Raw genomic sequence first — 24,827 nt, forward strand, 5'->3', positions numbered from 1 at the left:
TAGAAAGTGCTTTATATTTGAAAAAATACACACAGTGCAATCTGGCCAAAAATGTCAGTTCCAAAAAAACACTTTTTGTGCAAAATGTGCATTGCATGTGTTTAAGAAAATCAAGTGGTTCTCTTTAATGATCTAAACTCTAGCGGATCTTAACGCTGCCACCATTTAAGTTTGTATTAATTCCAATTGATTCATCATCTCCCCTGAACAATGCAAATACGATGAAAAGAGGTTCATGATAGAGCAGTGTATTATAATCTGCTATTGTTTAGACCATTAAAATAGCCCAAGTCCCATCTGTGTAACACTTTGTGTTTAAATTACATTTTTTTATATTTATATTACAGGTACTTTTATTGCAGTGAGCACAGTGGAATGGAAATAATTGAAACTCATGCTGATCTACCACTTGATAAAGAAACTAGCATATGTACAGTATTTTCTAGCGTACTGTAGTATTTTTACCATTACTGTAATAGCAAACACTTGACTAGCTGAAAAACAGTGCTTGATTTCTTAACATAGTATTTTTGGAAGCAGAATGCAAAATAATCAAGTCTGAGGGAGATTCAGCAAAAGCTGGAAATTGGACAGTGTTAGTTACAGCAGGCTAAGTTGTGGCATGAAGCTTTTTCCCCTGTTCTATGGCGACAATTACCTTTCCAGAGGCCCAGTCTGCACAGTATGTGTTTTAAATCAAAAGCTTATGAAATGTTAACACTCTCCGTCTCCCCGCAGCTGTCTCCCTTCTCTGAGGGAGATGTCGAACAATCGCAGCCTGGATAACCTGGACTGTATCGGGGTCCCGTCAGGTTCCACCTACCAGTGCTGGGAAGATGAGGACTTCAGCCAGGCCAGCAACACTTTGGGCAAGAACAGCTGCATTAGCCAGAGCTGCATCAGCCAGGTGTGTGTCGCAGAGAGCACGGACGCTGCCATGTACTGAGCACTATAATGAGCAATGAAGCTTTCCCAGCTCCCCTACACCCTGCCTCTCAATAAGAGAGACACACAGGCAGGGCTTCAATCACTCTCTGCTGTATCAACGTTTTACTGGCACTAAATCATTCACCAAAAATAGATATGGAAATAATAACGCTGAAGAAAGCAAAACCCAGCATTTTATCAATACTGCGGGAATGAGTTCCTGGGATTAGGAGTGGTAGGAGGAGCTGAAAACTGCATCTGAGTTCCTTTGAATGCCAATTCTTTCATTTTAAAAGTTATTTAAAATGAAAAGTGCACGTACATTATCAGGTATAGGTATAGTCTGGTATTGCTCTGAGCTGGTAGGAGCACATTTCAGTCTCAGTAGGCACATGTTGGGAACTCTGGTGTACATTGCAGCTGCTTCATATGAACTCATTTTCCGCAGTTATGATGAAATGCTGAGTTTTGTTTTTTTCAGAGCTATAATATTTCCATATCTATTTTTAATGAGTGATTTAGTGCCATTTAAACATTGATTGAACAGAGACTGAAGCCTGTTGAGTGTCTGATCACATACTTTACAGCAGACATTTTCTTAACCTACTAATTTCTCTTATTGGTCAGTGCAGTGAGCCAATAAGGAGCCAATATGGCCTAATTAATAAGTTTCTTGACAATGGCAGGATATTGAGTAGCCAACTATTGCTGTTTAGTTCAGTTCAATACACCCCAATACATTGTTTCTGGAAGTTGTGATCAGGCAAGAACCTGTTGGAACCTCATAACCTTTTGCTGCTCTCTCACCCTGATGGACCTAAAGAGTTAGATTGTGAAGGGTGTGTTGAAATGAAATCTAGAGGGAGTGCTTTAACACTTCCCTTACTGAACCACTCTGCTCCAGATAAACCATTCCTCCCACTTTCATCACCTTCGTCCAGCCTGCTTGGTAAACAATCAACACTGCCATAAGAACGAAAGCACATCGTGATCCTGATAACTGGAGCGATAACGGAGCACCCTGATCTAAAGAAGCAAGGGCTCATGTCAATGTTTTCCTCACACGGAGATGTTTATGTGAATCAATATCATTGCTGTGAGCAAACCTTCCCACTGACCACTCTAAAGCGACTACTGAGGACAATGATGTAAATATACTTGAGATGACCTCTTTCTTTCTAAAGCCTACTCTTCTGCCGCAGAGAGGAGGTTGGTGACCCCCAGCAGTAAAAGCCCTGCGGTAACTCTGAGCCAGACATTTGTTTCCGATAGCTGTCCTTTCTGCTGTAGTGTAGACAGGTGCTTTCAGCAATAAAAAGCCCTTGAGATAAAATAATTGGGCATAGCTCTTGTACTGCCGGGGAGTGGCTACAGAAATATATCATATTCTGTATTGCTTTTATTATACAAGCTCACAGTTCTCAATATTAGTGGTTATTTTATTATAGGGTGTCCTACCCAAGCTGTAGAACGTATTACAGCCAGCTTACTTAATTATGCATTCAATTACAGTAAGCGAGCATTTTCCAGCTAATCCCCTCAGCTGTGCTGTGTGTCTGCTGCTTCTTGTGTTGAGTGGCTCTTGTGATAACACTGGCGACATTCAGCAGCAGAATCGTTCACCTACTTAACTTTCTTACAGTTTTAACCCACTTCTTATTTAAGATCTGCTTTCTGCACCTCCTTGTATGGCCTCAAATAGGGTGTTTATTCAGCTGGGGTGTGACAAAAGGGGGACGACTTTCTCAAGGACCCACATGACAGTTCAGTGTGTCAATCTCAAGCTGTTTTATTCAGTTGTATTGGCTTGCTTGGAGAGGGTCAGTGTAGGCGAGAGGTGTCAAGCAGACAGCACTGGAGACTGAAGTCCTCAATTTACCTACAGAGAAGATACAGTAAAGGGTGACATAGTGTTTGTGTGAATGTGTATGACAGTTCAGATAAGGGTTTTGTGCATGTGTGTGTGAAGGCCCTGTGGTGTATGTATTGACTGTACAATCCTCCCTATCCAGTCACACTGCTCTAGGAAAGTTCAGAAAGCTTTGTGTGTTCGATGGTCCCCAAGTTCTGCTCTGACCCTGCATTGTGTGTTGCAGGTGCAGGAGCTGGAGGTCCACAGTCAGTACGAAGAAATGTGCGAGTCAGTCTTCAGTGAAATGGACTCCCAGGCAGTGGAGGCCCTGGATTTGCCCCTGCCCACCTGCTTTCGATCCCGGAGCCACAGCTACCTCCGCGCCATCCAGGCAGGCTGCTCCCAGGATGATGACATGACCTCCATCAGCTCCGAGTCGCCCCCGCCCATCTCCACCGTCCGCACCTTCAGCACCAGCACCAGTGAGTACAAGGGTGTGAGCTCCGGGGAGGGAGGGGGGCTGTAATCCCAACACAGCTCATCCGTAGTGTGCTTGCCAAATCTGTCTGTTTACTCCTTTTTACTGCTTGTTGGATTTGGGACACCTTTGGAACTGACACAGTTTGTCTTAAAAAGGTTTTTCTTTCTGGTACAAAAAAACATAGCTTTGGATACACTTCAAAATGCAGGTCCATTATTAAGTTCAGTTACCATTTCCTAATATTTACTACATGCACTCAATTCTGAGTATGGAACTTCATACATTGACAACATATATTAAGTTTTATTTTTTTCCCGATCAGATCACTTTGTATGTACAAGTATTAAATAATGCAACAGACGTACATGTATAGTGTAGTTGCAGTGTAGTTAATGTACCTGTATTTTGAAGTATAACTTCTTTAGAGCAATTTAAAAGTCTATGATGTGGTGGTGATAAAGTGCAAGCAGACCTGCAGGGAAATTTTACACAAATCTGAGGAATAATATTACATGTTCTGATTGTGTTTGAAAATGCTGACTTGTACCCTTAAAAAGCCTTTCTCATTCACTGAAACATGTCTGTCTTGTAAAATGTTCCTTAAAATTAAAGACTCACTGCTTGAGATGTTGTTATTTATTCGTTTGTTTAATTAAAGTAGCACGTCACTGTGGGTATTTGGATCTAAAATTGGATTTATCTCTGAAAACGAATGTTGATCCTTAATTGTAAAGCTTATTATTTTTTTTTGTTTGTTGTTCAAAGATAATAATGACCAATATTCATACAGAGCTCTTTATTTCGCTGATTTACACATCACAAAATCTTAAAGTACCTTGAAATGAATTACTGAACTGCCCTCAGAGTACTTGTACCAACATGGCCTTATGCAAATTAACTGCATAAGCAGGGAGTGCTGTTTATGTTTTGGGTCTCTAATCATCTGGGGCATTATCCCCAGACACATTTATCAGACCTCACTATTTGTATTGTCAGCAGTCTTCTTAGGTTAAATGAACCAGTTTGATTTTCCTTTCCACAAAAAAATGTGTACATATTTCACTTTGCAGACATGCATTTATTTATTTTGAATTGTTTTCTGGTTGTGTGGGGCCATTGGCTACAGTCAGACATAATTGATGTCATTTAGTCCTTGGTTGTGCCTGGGAGTCCTGGGGCCTCTCTCAAGCAGAGATTGTTCAGAAATGTTTAATGGTTTTAGAATAAAGGGGTTAAGTTGAGTGCACCAGGCTCAAACCCAGGTGTCCAGGGGACAAAGTAGAAGGCATGAGTAAATGTATCTGCTGCGTCCACCTTGTGTATCTGTAGTGCTCGTGGTTATGCGAAGGCTGAAGGTAAGTGCACTGGTTGAATGGCAGTGTGCAATCCTATTTTTAACCTTGATGCTAAACACCTGCAGAGGGGAAGCGATGGGCTGAGCTGGTGTGTGACATCACCAGGGAAAGTGCTCCAGCTCTGCCTAATGTGTTGTGACAGTTTCCCACTGAGATATTCCTCTCTGCACACACTCTGACCTAGATTCCTTTAGCAGAAATGAGTTTTCTGTGAGCGAGAGGGCAAACACAGATCCAGTCTGCTAAAACAATAAAAAAAAAGATTTAAAAACAGGCAGAGACTGCCCTCACACAAGGTTACCACGGGGAATTTGCATGGCAGTCCTGCAGTCTACTATGCTGTTACCGTGCTTTTAATTTGATCAAATATGCTAAAGTAGCATGTGCATGTGTCTTAAACTCCAGAGGTTACAAAGGCGACACAGCATTTTAAAAGGACTCGCTTTTAAATACATAACAAAAGTACTCATCAGTGAGTTCAGTGTTGCCTCTGGCTGTATGCTTTGCAAGAGATGGCAGGCAAAGTTAGGGTGATGGTGCAATGCTCATGCTCTAATCTAACCAGCCCACTGCAATTAAAATACATGTTCACTGTCCCTGGTGGAAAAGTCCTTGTTTGACTAGCTTGTCTACATTTGGGATCATTGTTTGAAAAAGGGGTCTTCCTCTCAATGTTTCAGTTAACTATTTATTCTCTATTTTTCAAGGGCAAACACAATTATTTTTAGCTGTCATATACCTTACCTATATTTTAATAGGGGGATTCAATAGTTTGTGCTTAATGGCTGATGCAAAGAGTTAGTAGAACAAAACATCCAGCAGCAAATCTCTCTTCCTTTCATTAAACCATATTGGGGCCCGAGTGATGGAGCCATGCTTCTAAATTGCTACATCACTGAAGGGTGCGCCTTTAACACAGTTTTCGTGCTTGAAAGCTCGTCCCGTCCTGCTTGGCTATTGCAATCGGAGTCCTCGAGTAGCTTAGTCTCCTGCCCTTGAACAGAGGCAGGAACCGAAGAGGTTTGAAGAGGAGGCTCAGACTTGGCAGCTAATCGGAACAGTGAGTTTGAATCCAGGGAAACCTTTCTGTTTGTTTGTACAGGTCTTTGAAAACAGTAACAGGGTGGGGAGGCTAGCTTTGTGTGTGAATGGGGCTCTGTGTTTATGAATGGAGAACGGTGGATCCCTGTTTGCTTATTCCTGTTGTAGTTTCTTTGTGGTAAAGGAACAGAAGGCTTTGTCAGCTGCTGGTGTGAGAACCAGGTGTTCTGCTCTTTCGCCTGCTTCTTATTCATCAGGGGGAAGTTGAAGTTAATGCTTTAGGACCTAATAAGCATGCTGTGTGTTTTTGTTTCTTTTGGCATCTTTGTTGTCTATGATGGGGGAGTGAACGCTTACTCTTTTGTTTGTAGCTTACACGTATGTGCTGTTTTTTCTGTGTCCAGCATCTCTGCTTATATTTATTAATTTCCATTGTATCGTGCTTGCTACAACATGTCTATCTTGGACTGATTTATCCGTGTGCAAAATCTAATTCTCTGCCCGGCTGCCTTGTTTGTGTTTGTATTGTTTTGATTTATTTTATTTCAGGTAACAAAAAAAAAAAAAAAAAACATTTTTTTTTTATTATTCTCTTGCATGACAGTAAAACGAATTTGAATATATGTAATATGTAAATTGAGTACTGTTCCTATTTGTTTTTCCACGCTTGGGTTTGTGTTCAATATTGATCATAAACAGGATCTTTCCATGTTTTTACCATTGCTTTAGCATGCATTTGTTGCTTTAACTGGGTGCTGTACCACAGCAGGCTTGTATAAGGGTGGCATTATATTTACAGTATTTTTGGGTGAATGCGACAAATCAACATTATATTTTTCCTTCCTGTGTGTGTGTGTGTGTATATATATATATATATAAATGAACAATGTTGCCAGTTAGGCTAATGGCATTTTGATGAGGCTAATACATCATTAAAAGATACTTGACAGTAAATCAGCAAAACATTCCAGACAGCAGTGGTCTCCTTTCAGTAAGCATAGCAGATGTGCAACACAGAGTCACTCTTTGTTACCATTGTGACAGCTTGCTGGATAGTCCTACATCAGGAGAAACTAAACGAGGCAGAAATATGTGTACCTAATCTTGTATGGAATAGAAAATCATAATTAGACAGTTAGTGAAGTGGCGCAGTTGGATACAGTAAGTATACATCGTGATGACTGACAAAAAAAACATCCTTATTACATTGTCGACTTCACTTCCCCAGTGAGTACAATGGACACGCCCATCTCATTGTATTTAATTCCTGTATAAATGTATTTAATTCCTGTATAAATCTGCGGTTTAATTCATAATGTATGTGCAACACAGGTTATTCATTTATGTTGCTTCCATTAGCAAAATATCTGAATAAACTGACTGCAAGCCCCTTGGTTCTAACGTCCACATTGCCTTTTTCACAAAGGAATGAGGTGTGCCGTGGTCCTGTACACTCTAGTGCACGATAATTCACTCAAACTGAGTATTTTAGCTTTATTTATTTTTTCTCAATGTACAGCACACCGTTAAAATAATTCATAATGTGCACGTTAGGAAACAAGGTTTAGGGATGTGTACATTGTAATTACATTCTCTCAATTCTTCCCGTTATTTTTCGACTCACCACGCCGCCACAGCGAGTAATCCTTGTAACCACCGCCCATCGGGAGACTGACAGCGTCGAAGGACAATGGCATTTGCTCTCGACCTGCCCGTCTTGGTAACTTCAGCTTTTAGAGAGGTAAACGGGACGAAAAAAAAGGAGACATGTATCCAATAGAAATGACGGAGAGGGGAGGATGAAAGAGATGTCTCTCAAATGCCATGAAGCTCAGGGCGGGGATGGGTGGAACCGCGAACGATTGCGGGAGAAGAAAGGCGGGACAAGAATCGATTGTATCCAATAGAATGAAAGATCGTAACACTATAGCCAATAGTGTGAGAGAGGGGGGTTTCAACATACGGATTTTACCAATGCGCTGGAAAGTAAGACGGGAACCCCGGCAAAATACATCCAATCGCATCTAAAATAAGGCGGGGCTTAAATGACGGGTTATCCAATAGCGATAGGTGGAAGGTAAGTTTTTGATAGAATTCCCCCAATAGGGGCGGGTCGTTCTGGCTCCTTTCTATCAGCGACGTGGAGCCGCGAGTTAAGATGGAAATTGAGACTTGAGCAAATTATAGAGAAATTGACATTTACCAGGGAGTGTTGTGTCGTTAGATCTTCACAATACTAACTCGTTATTACCGGGCGATAACGGGATGTGCAAGGACGTGGAATCAAGGATCGATCATCACAAGAAGAGGCGATTTGGGAGCCCGCATCTGGTAATTTAAAATACGGACACAGTAGCTCATGTGTATATAGATTCTGTGTTGTGTCTGGTGATGTTTCCTATTGAAATGATTTCAGTGTATCAGGCATAGGCTTTATGTAACAGTTATGTAACGTATGCGGGTGCGGCGTCGATGTAGATTTTGTAGAGATTTAGATGTAATAATTAAAACAACGGGACACAGACTCGTTAGAAATCTGGCTGTTAAGAATTTTCATAAAACTACTGCTTACTAAAAATAATGTGCGGACTGAAGAAATGTGTGCGCTGACGTGTATACTGAGCTTTCTGTCTGCTCGGGGTAGTGGAAATACAAACATCAAAGGGGTTCGGTATTTAATTGGGGCATCTGCTATTTATACATGAGCTATACGGGAAACCCCGTTATCTGGAATTAAGTGTGATGGTACATTGAAATGTGTACAGTAATTGCTCTTTCGATATTTGAAACGAATCTCGGTGTGTCTGTGTGTGGGTGAACGGTGTTGAAATGGCACGCTGCTGTGGTGTGATCATCTTGGAAGACCGCTTGTTCGGTTTTGGGCGTGTGATGTCAGGATGTACAAATTATGAGTGTGGGACTTAGCAAGGCTATATATGGACTCGGTACCTTCACGGAAAGCGGGGATATGTATAATGGCTCACGTTGCAGACTAGCTGTGATGATGGTTATTACTTACAGATACTGTGTAGCTGTGTTATTTAAAGCAAAACGGTACAGTGTGTGTTTTTTTTTTTTTTTTTTCAGACTATTTTTATTTGTTTTGCGATGTTTTTTGACCCTGGATTGGCGTTCTCCTAAATTATTGATAATGATAGGCCAAGTCGTGACAATATCAGCTTCTCCATTTTCCTCGAAATCCCCAGTGGGTGAGCAAGAGCAGTTCAGCGGTATGTCAAACTTAATGAAAAAAGTGACAGACTTGTGCCGCGCCACCTATCTGTGTGTCAGTGGTACCTTTGCATACGTGTACTATCTCTCCTCCTTGTGTGTCTCTCGATGTGTTTGTAAATCACATTTCATCCTGTCTTTCTGTGTGGTCGTGTTTGTCAGGTTATCCAATTATGTATATATTTTTTTAAAATATAAATTATAAATGTACACACACTGTGCGGACAACTGTTTCATACCTCTGCTTCTATCTGTCTTATAGAATGATCTAAAGAGTATCGCATTCAGTCATAACAGGCGAAAAAAATGGCAATGTCCAAATACAGACTGAAAGTGTTCGTGCTAAAACAGTCTCCGTATAGTTTTTCTGCCACAAGGCGGCGCCCTGGCCCCGCTCGCCACGCCTCTTCCCCAAGTATTGAAGATCGGTTTAAAGGGATTGTTTCCTGGGCAGGCACAGAAAGCCGGAGTTTGTATCCCACAGTGCAGGAGCCTCTGCAGTTGTCCCTTTGTTTCGGTTTTGTGTGGACTGCGGTGCGAGAGTACGAGGTAAACCCGCCCTGCCTCGGGTTGTGACACAGACAGACCGACCGGCTGTCGACGATTTGGTCCTGGGTATGAGGTGAGCAGTTTTCAGACATAAAAGCAGATTTAGACGGTATAGGTATTTCCAATCCGTGGTGATAATGCAGCCAAGTTCCAGGGCTTCTTGCTTGGAGGAAGGATCGGACTAAAAAAAATAAACCCTTTCTTCGGAGACAATGTTATACTCTTTATGATTTAGGGTTTGTTGTGTCTTTATCGCAAACTATGGTGTTGTAACACCACCCCATCTCAGAGAGAGAGCTGAGCTGAGCAGGATGTTGTCGCTGGTTTGTCGATGTGGTAACCAAGTTACTACCTGTCGTTTATACACATATTACATTGCAGTTATGGAGATCGCCACAATGAAACTTAATAATATTTGTTTCTCTCTAGTTCTGGTTTTGAGAAACAATCCGTGTCTTTTAGACATTTATCTTTTTAAAACGTTTGCTGTTTCTAAGTAACTCATTTGGAATTGCTGACAGATTTTTTTGTGTTTTTTTTTTTTGTTATTTCTTTCAACAATGGAGCAAGTGTTAGTTTAAAAAAGCGAGCCTCCTACTGAGTCCCAGACGTAGGATTAAATGTTGTTTAGTGTGGGTGCGTCGGCCGTGCAGTCATCCTTTCTAATGTTAAAGTACAGTAATTGCATGTGACTTTTAAAGAAACAAAGCAATCGCTGTGTCTTTTAACAAACGCGATGTCATCAAATACCCAGCTAATAGAGAAATCGTCCACAATGTACACAGTCTGGCGGGAGCTTTTACAAATGTCAGTTGTTTTGCGGGTGATGGCAGTAGGATCTCATAATGCCAGTAACCTAGCGACCCAAGACTGTGGATGAAACACAGTGAAACGTGAACCCAAGCAGGAACCGGAATCTAAACCAACTGGACAAAATAGCTCGTTTGTAAAAGGGACTTTTTTGTTTTGTTATTCGGGTGCATTGCGGATTTAGGTACACTTCTTTGTTGAATGTATGATTAGAAAAAAGCTTTATTTATTTTATTATTATTATTATTATTATTATTATTATTATTATTATTATTATTATTATTATTATTATATTTTTTTAAATATAATTTAAAACAAGTTAAATATCCACTGTGCAGGTGTTCTCAGTAAAAAATACTTTCAGAATAACACAAATTAATTTTTTTAGGTGAGGTTTACATTTTGTGGCAGGGATGGCAAGACCACTTCTACTGCATAGAAGTTTCACCCATTCCAGGTTTTACTACAAGCTTGATTAGCCCCAGTGAATAGGTAACAAGCTCAGGTGTGTCTTATTAGACTCCTAGTAAAACCAGATATGTCTCACTCGGTTATATAATGGGAGTCTTCTTGCCGTTCCTGTGTAGTCTGCCAAGTTGCTTAAATGAGGGATACATTTCATTTTGTTGTGCTCCATTAATTCTCCTTAAACAGTGGCCTTTTCTATGCTTTACATGCGGTAAAACCTCTGTTTTTAATTCTTTTCTTTGACCCTTTCTGACTCAAAGCCAGACCTCTGCACCCGAGTGCTGCTGTGTTTGTGCTTGGATGACGCTGTGTTTGTTTTTAATGCTCAGAATCCTGGATAAATAATTGAGATCCTCCTGCCTGCGGTGTGTTTTTGACTTGGTTAAGTCCTGCGTGCAGCAGCTGTGGCTGGACTTCGAAAGCTCTGCGATGTGCTAGATTCACTTTGAGTGCTCGACTCCCCAGATCTGACTGTGTGAGCCAGGCAGACTGTCCTGACACACCCTGCTGATCGCTGGAGTTATAACCCAGCCTAACCTTTGGCACTCGGATTAGAAATATTATACAGTAAAATCATGTGGGGGGTGCTGAAATAATTGACAGCTGCGCTTTCATTAGAATGTACTGTTCATAAAACCAAAAGTTACCTTTAATGTATTTCTTTTTATGTCAGTGATTTCATTAATCATTGACACACCTTGCACTTCTACCAATAATTTACAACGTCATTCTTTTACCTTTTGAAATTGATATTTACCCCGGGCATCCTACAGTCTATGTAGGATATGAATTGATATTTAGAGTAGGGTGCAACTGGCACAGTTGCACAGCCGAGACCAGTCTTCTGCAGTAGAAGTAATGGGTTAGCTCAGGTGCCTCCAGCAGTCCTGTTTGTAATCCAGGCTGAATGCAGACAGATTCACCTTTGCTTACAGACTTCAACACTGATTGCTCCAGGCTGCCCCCAAGCAATCTGATATAAAACCCAGTTAAAAAAAAAAAAAGAGCAGGCTGTTAATGCAGCTCCATATAAATGTCTGTTTGAACACAGTTAAAAAGCAACAGGAAGCATCAGTAAGTGATACATTATTTAAACTATAGATATCTTGTGCTTTTAAATGTAGTGGCATGTTTTTGTGCATTCACACTCCTGGTAGTGTAGCTGAGCCCTTCTTTAGATCTTGTCTTGTATCTGGTGTTTGCATCTCGCTGTATCTTATTGGAGACCAATGCTAGTGGGCTGCTTAGACATTTAATTTTGTTAGCAGCTTACAAGACTTCACTTTAACCTCATTACTCTAAGGCTTGCCAGCTGTTTAATAAGCACGGCTGAGCAGTTTCATCCTGATTACAAGTGCAAGTCCTCAGCTTTAATTACAAGGCCACACTGCCTCCCAGTCCCTCTGCTCTGATTACAAGGCCTCACACTGTAATCACAAAGCCAGATTACTAGTGTGCTGCTCACTGTGAAAAGCCTTGCTTTGTGCTCTGACTATGGGAAGGACAGCTCTGGTATTCAACAGCGTCCCTGTTCGAATAGTCAACATGCAAATGCAATGGGTGATCTGGGAGCAGTGCAGAATGCGATCTGTAGAGCCCAGGGAGAGTAAGGCAGTGCTTTAAACACTCTCAGTTTATGGAAACCGTACAGGCTTAAATGACAAATCAACTGGCTAAATGGCAGCAAGTCTCTCTTAAGCTCGGCGTACAGACTGTACATTCTCTATATACTGTTTTACTAGGAGCTTGATTAGCCACGGTTTATAACTAAAAAGCTTTGGTGTATCTTATTAAAGTCATAGTAAAACCAGGAATGGATCCAGCTGCTATGCAATGGGTGTCCTATTTGCATCCATGTGTTTTATCTATACCTGTGTTGTGTTAAAACAGGTACATGCTAGCCTAGAGAGGTGTGGGAATTCAGATTAGACATTTCCTTTAGGAGAAACCTTCTCTGCTACAAAAAACTCATATTCATTAGCATTAAAGGTAACAGTAACACTTTAAAGGGTTGTTTTTTTTTGTTAGTTAACACAGACACGGAGAGATTCAAACACACACACACAGACTCTCTCAGGTCCAGACATACGTACAGTATGTGCTGACATGCACACCATGCTAATGCACAAACTGAGAGCCAGACCCGCTGACACACTGACGGTCCCTCACAGCTGGGAGGGCTGGGTATGTAGGAGGAAATCCCTGCAGCCTTGCTCTTTGAGGATGTGGTTTCTGCCACAGCGACAGGGATTGTTCTGACACAAAGCCGGATGGAAGGAGAGTGCAGAGCTTGTCCTGCATGCAAATGATTTTTGTTGCCCGTCGCTTTTTGGCTGCTGCAATCTTTTTCAAAGCTCAGGCAGTACAGGCACACTCAGAGGTAAAACTGCTCCAGTGTATTTGAGAAAAAAAATCAATCTTACCTATAAGTAAGCAGGCTGCAGCATTCCAGGATGTGGTTCTGCTATGGGCAACATTATTGCTTTGTCAAAACGTACCACTGTGGTATCGGTGTACTGTGTGACTGCAGTGCCACTGCAGTGCCACAGAAGACTCATTGTTAAAGGTAGCCATTAGGAAGGGTCTAAAAGCCCTTTCTCACACACATGATGTAATGTTATCTCTATGCATTTAGATGGGAAAACAAAGATGATGATACTGCATGGATTTGGAAATCTGGAAAATGATGTGGGAAAAGATTAGCCCGATGTTAACCATGGCTTGGAGCTCAGAAGACAGGATTAAAGGGGGCTCTGTTAAGGGTTGGGGTTTGGGCAGAGTTCACTTGGTGCTACTCTCGCTCCCAGAGCAGCCAATTGCAGCCAAGGTCCTGAATGTCTTGGACAGGTCATCTAGGAAGCCTTCTAAAAAAAATTACAAGCAGCGAAATGGCATCAAAGGATTGGGCGGCTTTTCCAAAATGCAAGACATTTGTCTGTTGGTAAACTGAGAGCTTAAGTTTCGTTTATCATTACTGGGTCACCTTGCCACCTAGAATTGAAACTTAATTTGATGTAGTCATGTCCCTGTGTCAGCCATTGGCCTTGGTTCTAGTGCACAGTGCTGAGCTAGTCTTGAACAAATTCATAACCTACAAATATGTGCCGGCAGTATAAGCAATGGGGTTGAGGTGGGCGACTGTGTCGAGGTGCCTGTCAAACACACTCTGACACTGTACCTGTTATGTTATCTGAGGTTAAAGGCTCCGTGTCTCTAGCACTTCTGTTGAGAAACCTGGCTAAATCTTGCAATGTCTGCAGTTTCACGTACAAATCTGTGACCAATGCAACTGCTAGGCAGAGGGAACTCACACCCTGAGCAACAGATTGATCATTGCAGACACAACTACTGTCACTGAGGTGTTTGCTGGGTGTTGACGTGTAAAAGGATTCGTTAATCTCTTTGGAATTGCCTCTTTCCAGTTCCTGCACGTGCCCCTGCATGACGTGCCTGGTTTTACCATGAGCTTAGTTTGTCTCTCTGTACGGGTTATGTAAAATTGTGTGCATCTAAACAAACTAAATATAAATCCTGGAATGGATCAAGGGTCTATGCCCTTGGAGCTATCAAGAAATTGCCTGCAATTTAGAATTCAAGATGTGTATGATGTGACAGATCTGTTATTGATATCCAGGACCGCTCAGATATTGCCTTGCCAGAGAGCAGTGCTGAAGCAGGAGGTTACCTCTGCTTGCACTGTGACAGGTGTGTATGGAACATCGCAGATCCTTCTCTGCACAGACAGTGGAGGAATGGTTTTGGTTGGTTGAGTGAGAGATTGCTGTAGCAGTCAGAACACAACAATGCAGAAGGAAGGCCATTTCCCAATGACAGGCAAGGATCAGACATGAATACAAGCTGACAGCCTCAATGAGAATAGCTCAGCCAGCATGTCACATAGACAGACGTATATATTTAAAATATGCAGTACATTAACTAAACTCATCATGTGGGTCAGGGAGCAGCTGGAGGATCCAGCACTCAAATAAACCTATTTTGAATCAAATTGCTGTTTTTGATAATAAAACAAATCTGGTTTGCATCAGAGAGAAGCCACAGTAAACAACCTATACTAGCCATTTCTGCCTTCTTGCAAGTTTAATTACCAAAGCCAGTTAATTTACAGAGTTTTTATTTTTGTATTATTATTTTCAATAAAGAGGATTAACCACAATTGTAAACCAGTTCCAGCTGTTTTTTTAGGCGGACGGTGTGAACAACCTAAAACTGATGTGTTATTTGAGAAAGACATGAACACACTGTTTGAGTGCCGTGTTTATTTGGTTTGATTCCCCTTAAAGACTAGCTCAGACGATGCATGCAGGATTACAATGAATCCAGGCTGTGTCATCTAACCTGTGGCCACACACAGTTGTGTAATAACCTGAAAGCTTCCAAATATTTGTACAAAATCAAGTTCATCGGATTATAGTCATATGCATTCCAAAACAGCTATAGGAAGCTCGGAGTGCATGATACAAGTCTGTGATTGTGAAAGAGGACCCTACACGCCGATTCTCAATGGGATTCAAGCTGTATAAAGTGTGGGCAGGGTGGAAACCTGTCTGGGTGACTCAGTGGTTGGCTGCTTGCTAAGTGGTTCACTTCCTGCAGAAAGGCTGAGGGAAGGAGAGAGGGGCAGGGCTCTGACTCACCGCCTACCTGCTGCAATGGACACATCTGTACTGGCCACTAGACAGCTAGGTAGTAGGAGGCAGATAAGTTCTGCTTTGGACACCCTCCTAACTCCTATCTTAAAACCTGGGGCAGACTAATGCAAATAGCTTTCATATTGGGTTATCAGTAGACTGCCATATTCACGTCTCAACTGTTTTTCACTTCCAGTAGCTATAAAATCAGACGAGCGTTTGTGTCGGTCTTTTGTGTTGCTCTTGTGTTTAATCTTAATATCCACAATTTGTCTTCTGGTTCAGTGTTTTAAGATATGGATCTAGAACAAGCGATTGATTTAGGATGAAGCTTCTGCGACTGAGTGATTCTTCTGGGTTACTGTAGATTAGACCCCAGCAGCTCAGTTTCTTCTTGCTAGTGTTCAAGTTAGACCAGCCAGCTGACACACAAAGTGTTAATACAGTAGCAGCACTTATCTCTGTTGACAGGGGCTAAACACCAGACATATAATAGTACTCTAATGTCACAAGTCCAGCTGGCTAGCAAGTGTTGATTTAATGGTTTTCACAAGACAGCTTTTAGACAGTTAAACCCTGCTATATATAGCTTGCCCGGAATAAGCAGCATTTATTTTGTACAGCCAACGGGATTGGTTTCATTTAAAGAGTTTCAAATGGAGCTGATTGTCATCATTCTGGTAATTTAAGTTCTGAAGATTGTTGCAGATGAACTTTGCCCTGGAAACACTCTTGAGTTTCTTCATGCAGCTTTATAAAACGAGAGAGAGCTGATAACGATCGTCTTGCTCTAATCTAATTCGGCTTTCCAATCCAGTTAAAGGTTTTATAAATGTAATCGAACTTACAGTAACCAGATCTCCTGGCAAGATTTTCTCAATTCACAGCCCTGTGCACTGAATCTGTGTCCCTCGGGATACCGTCCAGCGCCCCGGTGTGTGCAAGCTGCTCTAGCTGTAAGATAGAGGCTCTCATTAGCTGTTGCTGATGATAAATAGACAGTGTCATGTCTTTCTACAGAGATGCGGGCCAAGCAAAATCTGATCTGTGATCTACATTTTTGTAACGTCCGTCATCATCGCCACAGACTGTAGCATCTGCAGACTGCAGACTGTGGGGGTGGGGGGCAAGTTTGTCAGGCAAAGGTATTGTGAAGGTAACTTACTGTATCAGCGGAAGGTATCCACTAACTTACTGTAGTGTAACGTATCACTATCAAAAGGCAATTCAAATCAAACCTCCTAATGTACCTGCAGTGCTTTTCTTTTATGATTTTAGGCGACGGCTGTATTTTGATCCAGCGCCATTTGGTTGAATGTTGTATAGGCCTTCAGACTGTTCCTCTTTATCAGGTGTAAAGCCTGTTCGAGTGTCTGGTGTCTGTCAGGCTTGTTCGGTATCTCATGCTGGCTCTGCTGTACACTCAGTGAGCCATCTGAACAGTCTAACCTTGCAGTGGATTCCTGCTAGTCTGTGTCTGTAGGCGTACCAGCAGTATAATCTCAATGGGATATTGTACAGTTCCTATTTAATGTAGTGATAAATTGATTATAATACCTGCCAGTCTCTTCAGCCCGTACTGTGCATCGCCAAGCTGCAGGCGGGAGGAAATAGTGTGGTCCGGTGGTTAAAGAAAAGGGCTTGTAACCAGGAGGTCCCCCGGTTCAAATCCCGGCTCAATCACAGAACCACTGTGTGACCTTGAGCAAGTCACTTAACCTCCTGGTGCTCTGTCTTTCAGGTGAGGCGTTGTTGTAAGTGACTCTGCAGCTGATGCATAGTTCACACACCCTAGTCTCTGTAAGTCACCTTGGATAAAGGCGTCTGCTAAAAACAAATAGTGATAATAAAGGACAGATTTATTTTTTTTAAATACTCAATTGTGAGTATCGGCTCGCTTCCAGTACAGAGGTTATGAGGTTTCTTGGTTTGTACAGCTACACGGTTCCAATAGTTATTGATTGCGATGGCTCTTCACAAGCCAGACAGACGCAGCAACAGAGCCAGAAATTTAAACACAGTCATTACAGTAGTGCAGTATAGGAGCCAGAAATGTCAGTACACTTGGACTTTGAGCCAAGTAATACATAGAAAACACAGTACTGTGGGTCTCCCAGCCAACAAATTCATTGGGTCTAGTGGCAAAATATTGAGAAATGTACTAGAACTAACAGCACTTGGGATGTTTTGAGCTTGTAGATTTAATACAGAAAACTCTGGGGATTTGCAGGATAGCATATGCAGTACAGTATATGCTATAGAGTATCTGAACTGGGGATCTGAGAGTCTGCATATTCAATATATAGAGAGCTTTGTATTGGGGTCTGAACGGCAACAGATTCAGTACAATTTAAACACTCCACACTGGAGAATCTGTGAAATCAATAAGTCCAGATAACCTGGTAGCCAGATAACTTGGTACAGAGCCATTGTAACTGGGGACCTATGAGCTCCCAGTACTGGTACAGCAGTGGTTTTGAGAGCAGTGGTCTCGAGTTAATGGCTTGTGGGGCAGAGAATCTGGGGTCAGCAGAGCAGGCTTTCAGCAATGCTTGGAGCTCAACGCACCACGTTAATTAGCTGCTCTAACCTAGATGTATACTCCAGGCATCTCAGGAATTCAGCTTGTTCCAAGTGAATAATGTTTCTCTTTGTCGCTGGTTGGCTGCATGCCCAGAGAAGAGGCTCTGTGGTATTTGTGAAATGTGTGAGGTGACCCTCTTGTGGCCGGCACAGTGGATCTGAATGTCAGTTCTGTAGCAGTGACTCTGCTGGGCTGGGGTGCAGGGCATGCTTTTAAAGCTCAGTAAATTACATATACTGTAGTCATCTTAAATTTAATTTTAATTTTTGTTGGGGGGGGGGGGGGGGTCGCCTCTCGTTTACGCAGATTTATTTTTGTCCCCTAATTTTTATGTAAAAAAAAAAAAAAAAAATTATCCCAATGATTGCGCTTCCATAGTCCAAACAGAGTGCAGTTGTTCTGTTAGTTTCAGCAATGTATCTATCAATACTTCTACAATTAATTAGTGCAGCTCCTATTGGAGACTCACTTGACCAGCTAGAGGTTGTGTTAGCTAAGTACTGTACTGTACTGAACTGTACTGGCCACACAAGCCTATTGCATTCCGATGGCAACTGCTCCGGTTTGCTGAGACATCTGCTAGCCCCGCCCAGACATCTGCTAGCCCCGCCCAGGCAGCTGTTTTCCGTCCAAAAATGTGTTACTGTTTTGAAAGTCACAGATTTCAATGTTTTGCACAAGTGGGTCCTTTGCCTTGTATCCCTAAAAATATAACTTTTTCAAGGATCAGATGGTCAGATCTAATGCAGAGCACCAGTGGTTGGCTGGATAAGCTCCATATGATTGTCTTCAAATATACACTAAAAGAGCATACTGTAATTTCATCTGAGAGTGACATTCCTTTAATAGCATGGAAAACATGTGTGTAGTTTCAGCTGGATCTGTCCTGATGTGTTTATACAGTCACTCATCAGCCAACACTGAAATGTTTTAATAGTTACAATAGTTTAGCATTCCTCCACCATGTTCACGATGAGACAGGCCACACTTGCTCAGGAAGTAGCTGACCCAGTTATTCTATAACTGTTTGCTATTCAGTCTATCGGGGGTTCCAAAGCTGGGCTGGAGAATACAGCCTTTGTTTCAAATTGTTCCTGATAATCTGGTAGGGCAGAGCTTTAAAGATATTCAGGTTGTTAAAAATGAACTTTGCCCTGTACACCTTGCTTTTGAATGCACTTCAGTACTCTGGGGACAAAGTGCTCTATTTCTATGCAGCATTATAAAATTAATCATAGTAATCGTGCTGCTTTGCATGGTTCCCGTTTGGAGGCAAGGACGGTACACGGGTTGCTTTGTTGAATTCTGGAACACAGAGAACCATTCTAAATGGGTCTCCGGAAGGTTAGCCTTTCACCTCTGGAATCCAGTCTGGCTTGGGTGCCTGTGCTGCGCTAGCAATCCAGTCTCTTCACATTCATGCAGCGTACCTTGCCTTGTCAACAGGAACGAGACCAAACATTCTGCTGAAAATCTAATGAGAAGCGTGGCTTCCTCGCTCCAGCAAAGCGTTGCTTATCTCATTTTCTTGCAGAGCAGTTTTAAATCAGGCAGCTGGCACCATTTGTTTAAACCCTCTTATTGCGATCCCTCTCTGTACGATGAAAGCTGGCAGCAGGCTTGATTCCTCTCTCGCTCGGGTTGTCGGAAGCACTCACTCAGCTGGCTATTTCAGTCCCTCATTATTAGACAGCGGGGAGGAAATTAAAGACAGGTGTATTGACTGCTCTTCCTGTCTCCCAGAGAGTTGAGCTGGTGTAATAAAAGCCTAGTAGTCTTTTACTCTGATCTTGCGTAGTGTGCGTAAATGCAAATAAAATCTTGGTCTGTGTAGGCCACAAGAACATCTGATACAGGAGGTTGTGGCTTTAGTATTTCTACATCTTCAGTATTGGTTTGTGAGAATTTTAAGGTGTTCTTTTTTAGGGGTTTTCAAATACATTTCATGCAAGCCCCCGTCATTTTATTGGGCTTGTTTTAAAAGTAAGAAAACCTGATGCAGACCAGCGGATTTAATCCCTGGAAATGAACACTGCGCGAGGCTATTGCTTGTACTGGGATATCCGTTTCAATGCAGATGCTTCCCAATGGTCTGTAATGTTTTGATTTAGTTTGCCCATTGAAGCAGGAGGAACGGAGCTCAGCTGGGTAGTGTCTGTGATATTAGGAGCTGACCTTTTGAAATCTGAAAAAAAAAAAAAACATGTGCTTTTGAAACACCCACAGGCGTAGGATAAAGAAAGTTCGTTGACCAGCTATACTGTGAATCTCACTTGAGTGTGTTGGTCCAACTCGAATAGATCCAGGAATCCTTTGAGGGACGGCTGCTTGCCATATTATCACAAGTACAAGCGTGTGTGCTTGTATTGAAGGGTATGCATAGTACAGATTTGGCAGAATCCAGCATTTAGTAGGATAAACATCAGGGACTAGGTGTGTGACCTGAAAGAAGCCCAGTTGTTTGAATGCAGCTCAGTTTGTACCCCACTGATGTTTCCTCTTCCTCCTCTCTGTCTCTTCTCCCAGGCTCCACATGTATAACGACCTATAAGAAGACGCCCCCTCCCGTGCCCCCTCGCGCCACCTCCAAACCTTTCATCTCGGTGACAGTGCAGAGCAGTACCGAGTCAGCCCAGGACATCTACCTGGACAACCAGGACCGCAAGAGCGAGGCCAACAGCCAATCAGGGCTCAGCAACTCGTCTGACAGCCTCGACAGCACACGGGCCAACAGCCTGGCTAAGGGCAGGCAGGCCACTCCCCCTGTCGCCACCCCCCGAGAGGTCCCGCCCCACAACAACCCCGCCCTCGCAGCCCCCAGAGACACCCAGTATGACACCCTAAAAACTGACAAGGGGACCCTGACCATTGAGGAGCCCAGAGCTGAGCTTGTTCCCAAGAGGAAGCTCTCCTCCATCGGCATACAGGTACGCTGCTGCTGCTGCCCCCCCAACAGCTATACACATCACAAGTTTGTTAGGTTCAGTATTAAAGGGTTCACCTAGGAAAATGTACAGTAAACAGGCTCCTGGTTTTCAGAGTGTAGCGTCTTTTACAGGAGAGATGTCTTGGCTGCGCTTTGTCTGATGTTGCATACAATTTTAAACGCAGTGCAGCACGACACCGACAATATCTTGTTTCATTGATTATCCTCCCTGGTCTTGTTTTTCCTTCCTGCAGTTAGCCTTTGTTTACCACACACAGAAAATCAAGGACACGGGCATATTTAAAAAGTTATGAGGACAGCGTCTGCTGTTCGTGCTGCCTTGCTCTTATTTTCCATGTACAGAGACCTCTCTCGAGACCATGAGCTGGTGATCAAAAGGTGGGATAATTACAGCTGTCAGACCTCGATATGGATGTTTTTGAATGGTTGATCGTGAATAGAAAAAGCTGACTGACTTACTGGGACTTTTACGATGACACTAAACCATGACGTTCTTATACTTTAGTATGCTTGCTATTCGAAGATACTGTCCAGTGATTGGTTGATTGATCGTATACTAGTTTGGCTTCCACAGGCACTAATCCATCACTGTGCTGTACCTGCCTTGTGGATAGATCAAAACGGATTGGCTAATTCTGCTCATTGATTGACAGGTGGACTACATTCAGCAAGTCCAGAGAGAGGAACTCCCGCCCTTAACCAGGTTCCAGTCAATCGGAGTGCAGGTGGAAGACAGCTGGCAGTGAGTGACATCCCTTCAGTCTCCATGTCTGTGGAGTCACATCCCAGTATATGTGTTCAAATTCCATAGCCAGGGTGGGGCTCAGGCTAAAGAAGTCCAGGAGACTGTCAAGGTCACACACAGGCAGTCGCCGCCAGCCCACGAGGGAGTGCCTCTTACTCTTTTCTCAGACCAGTAGCCTACACTGTCGTCTTGTGTCGTGTAGGTAACAAATGCACTCTGCATCGATTTCAAAGCATTGTTTCTGTTGATTTGCTGTTGAAACTGGATCAGAACTTTGAGAAATGTTATTTGCAGACTTGCTAATATCATCTGAGACGCACCTCAATAGGAACACAATTCCATGACGTTCCCAGGATTTACAGAGATCTATATTTACATGTCATCTCTGAACCAGTCCCTCGCTTTCTTTGCGGCCTGTTGCCGTGGTGTTTTCTTTTGTTTTCACAAATAAATAAACCCAGACAGTGATTTGCATTGGACTGCTCTAATTCCACTCCCCTTTCTCGTGGAGGGAGGTGAGGTCAGGTCTGCACGCTACAAACTGTTTCCTGACAGCCTTACGCAATGAAAGGGTATCGTCTTGATATCAGACCGGTTAAGCATTAGCTGATGTCTTGGGTAGCCTGGCTATTTGACATGAGAAGTGCAATAGGGATTAAGTGGAGCAGTCTCCTAGTGGGATATAGTAGAGGTTTATGCATCCTGATGTTCTGACATCTTTGTAAAGTCCCATTGCTACAAAAAACAATCAAACCTAGCTCAGGACATTTCAAACTGGGGAGCCATTTCATGTTTCCATTGTCTTGTCTTTTTTAGTTATAATCCCCAATCAGAATATGCTATTACATGGATAGTTCCATAGCAACACAATGAAGTCTCATCCCTCCCTCTGTTTGATTTCCCAGGCTAAGCCGCTCCAGCAGCATGACATCCAAGCAGGAGGCAGACTCTGACATGCAGAACCTCAGCAATTCCAAGCCCTCTGACAAAGGGACGGGCACCAACAGCCAATCGGTGGAGTGTTCCACGCATCCCCAAGGCAACGGCGAGGGAGGGGGTGGGGCTGGGACCACGCGGCAGCTGTCCAATTGTATGGCCACGCGGAGCAGCAGCTCCTCCTTCTCGGAGAGTCTGGACCCCGCCCTAGACCCCTCGTCCCTGCCTCCGCCGGACCCCTGGCTGGAGACGGTGAGCAGCGGCGCCCCCTGCGGGCCGGCTCAGCCTGGCGCACCCGCCTGCCGCCGAGACGGCTACTGGTTCCTCAAGCTGCTGCAGGCAGAGGCCGAGCGCATGGAGGGGTGGTGCCAGCAGATGGACCAGGAGACTAAAGAGAACCAGCTCTCCGAGGAAGGTAGGGACTGAGAGCAAACTGACAGACAGGGTTGAAATCACAGCTGAACAAGCTACTGGTAGCAGGTACACAGTTGCTTTTTGACAAGTTTTGTAGCTTTAACTGTTTTAGCTTTTCACAAAAAAAAGTTCATATTACATTTTGGACAAAAGATTTTGATAAATATTTAATGGTTTTTGCTTCTTATTAAAATGTCTTTGTTGTTAGCCTCTTTCTGACTCTTGGTTAATTTGGGGGCCTCCTTTTGACTAGCCAGAGCCAGCATGACAAGGGTGGGTGGCACAGAACGAGTCAGGCCATTGTACGTTTCCATAGCAACCAGTGCATATGCATTATACAGAAGACTAATCCTGGTACTGGACAGCAGCTCTGAGCCAGCATCACTCCGTGTTAATGAGTGCCACATGGGTTCTGGAAGCGGTTAGGTAGAGTCTGTACAACTGACTGAGCCCAGTGTTGTTTTTGCTTGAGCACTGTGTATAGCAACAGTTGCTATCCGTGTGTTCAACCAATCAGCTTGCAATCTGTGGAGGACAGTTGATCTCATTAACAGTGGGGGCTGGGCAATTGAGAAAACAATGGAAGGAGCAGGGGAAAACCAGCTCTTTCCAGCTTGACTTGACAGTGTGGTCGATGGAAGACTGTCTGTGTTAAGAGCCTAGCATGAGTCTGCATTGTCCTCTGGGTTGCGTCATTCTAAACAGTTGTATGTTTGTCTGGCAGGCAGGGAGAGGGAATGGAGTGAGATATATGGCCTGGGGGTCACTGTAACATTCTGCCCTACACTCGCAAGCTTCAGTGTCTGGGTGTTTGTTATTTTATGTCAAGTCCCCTGTTAGTAATAGGATTGTGATCCGTTTTTAATTCATGTAGTATTTCGCATCTGGGACTTGTGGATTCTCCCATGGTGCATTGTGTAAATAAATCGAGGAAGCCAGTGAATGCAGCTGAAGTTCCTAGTTCAGACTGGGATGCGTTTATTCCACCAGTGTTTGGGTGGGGTGTAAGGTTCCAGCAGTGTGGCTTCCCTACTCATCCACGTGTCTGCTGTTTGTTCACAGTCCTGGGGAAGATCCGCAGCGCAGTGGGCAGTGCACAGCTTCTCATATCGAAGAAATTCCAGCAGTTCAGAGGGCTGTGTGAACAAAACATGGTGAGTAGCTGCATCTCCCAACGTGAAGCCATGTGTGACCTTCCACTCCTTGACCGCTCTCTGTCCACGTGTTGGTGTTTAACTTGGAAGAGATTTACACTGGATAGGTTCCTGAGATGCGTCTTGTTTATCAAAGCTGTCCCAGTATATATGGGTTCAGGGAGGTAAGGCCTTTGTGATTTACATGTACCGGGGAAGCATGTTTATTTAAAGGAATACTGCTGCTTTCCATGAGGTTTTTTTGCAAGTAAATCAAAAACATCACTATACTAGAACTAGCAAGAAACCACTTGATTACAAGGCAGTTCAGTTCCAGTTGTTTTTTTAGTAAATGTAAACCTTGATTGTTGAAGTCCCTTTTGAAGGAATTTGGTGCAAGCTGTACACTTCAAATTTTATGCACCTCTCTTGAGGTGCCAAGCTTGTGTCTAGGTTCACAGAAGGTGGACCCCCATCCCTGACATCAACACACAGATGTCTGCTGCATGCTTTGCGTGACTGTCTGCAGGTTCAGCTGGACTTTAGGGAGACGGACAGGATTACAAGAGTACAACACTTGGCTGCTCCCTCAGATGCAAAGTGCTTCTCTCTAACTCCATAGGAGAACCATCTATTCCATTTTACTCTTACCTCCACTCTGCAGCTAGCTAGCTAGCTCAGTCACAATCTTAACACAGTTCATTA

At 43.1% G+C, this 24,827-nt stretch overlaps 1 protein-coding gene across 1 annotated transcript in view; it reads left to right on the forward strand.

The window, feature by feature from the left end:
• Positions 1-24,827, forward strand: part of LOC117428235 (disks large-associated protein 4-like) — a 105,064-nt gene that overhangs the window by 73,233 nt on the left and 7,004 nt on the right. Inside the window, exons 7-12 of the mRNA XM_059003465.1 lie at positions 739-907; positions 3,024-3,261; positions 20,474-20,874; positions 21,548-21,636; positions 22,545-22,990; positions 24,052-24,143. Coding sequence (XP_058859448.1) covers positions 739-907; positions 3,024-3,261; positions 20,474-20,874; positions 21,548-21,636; positions 22,545-22,990; positions 24,052-24,143 — 1,435 coding nt within the window. The remainder of the gene's footprint in view (positions 1-738; positions 908-3,023; positions 3,262-20,473; positions 20,875-21,547; positions 21,637-22,544; positions 22,991-24,051; positions 24,144-24,827) is intronic.

Source organism: Acipenser ruthenus, chromosome 29, assembly GCF_902713425.1.
Source record: "Acipenser ruthenus chromosome 29, fAciRut3.2 maternal haplotype, whole genome shotgun sequence".
NCBI classification, from domain to species: Eukaryota; Metazoa; Chordata; class Actinopteri; order Acipenseriformes; family Acipenseridae; genus Acipenser; species Acipenser ruthenus.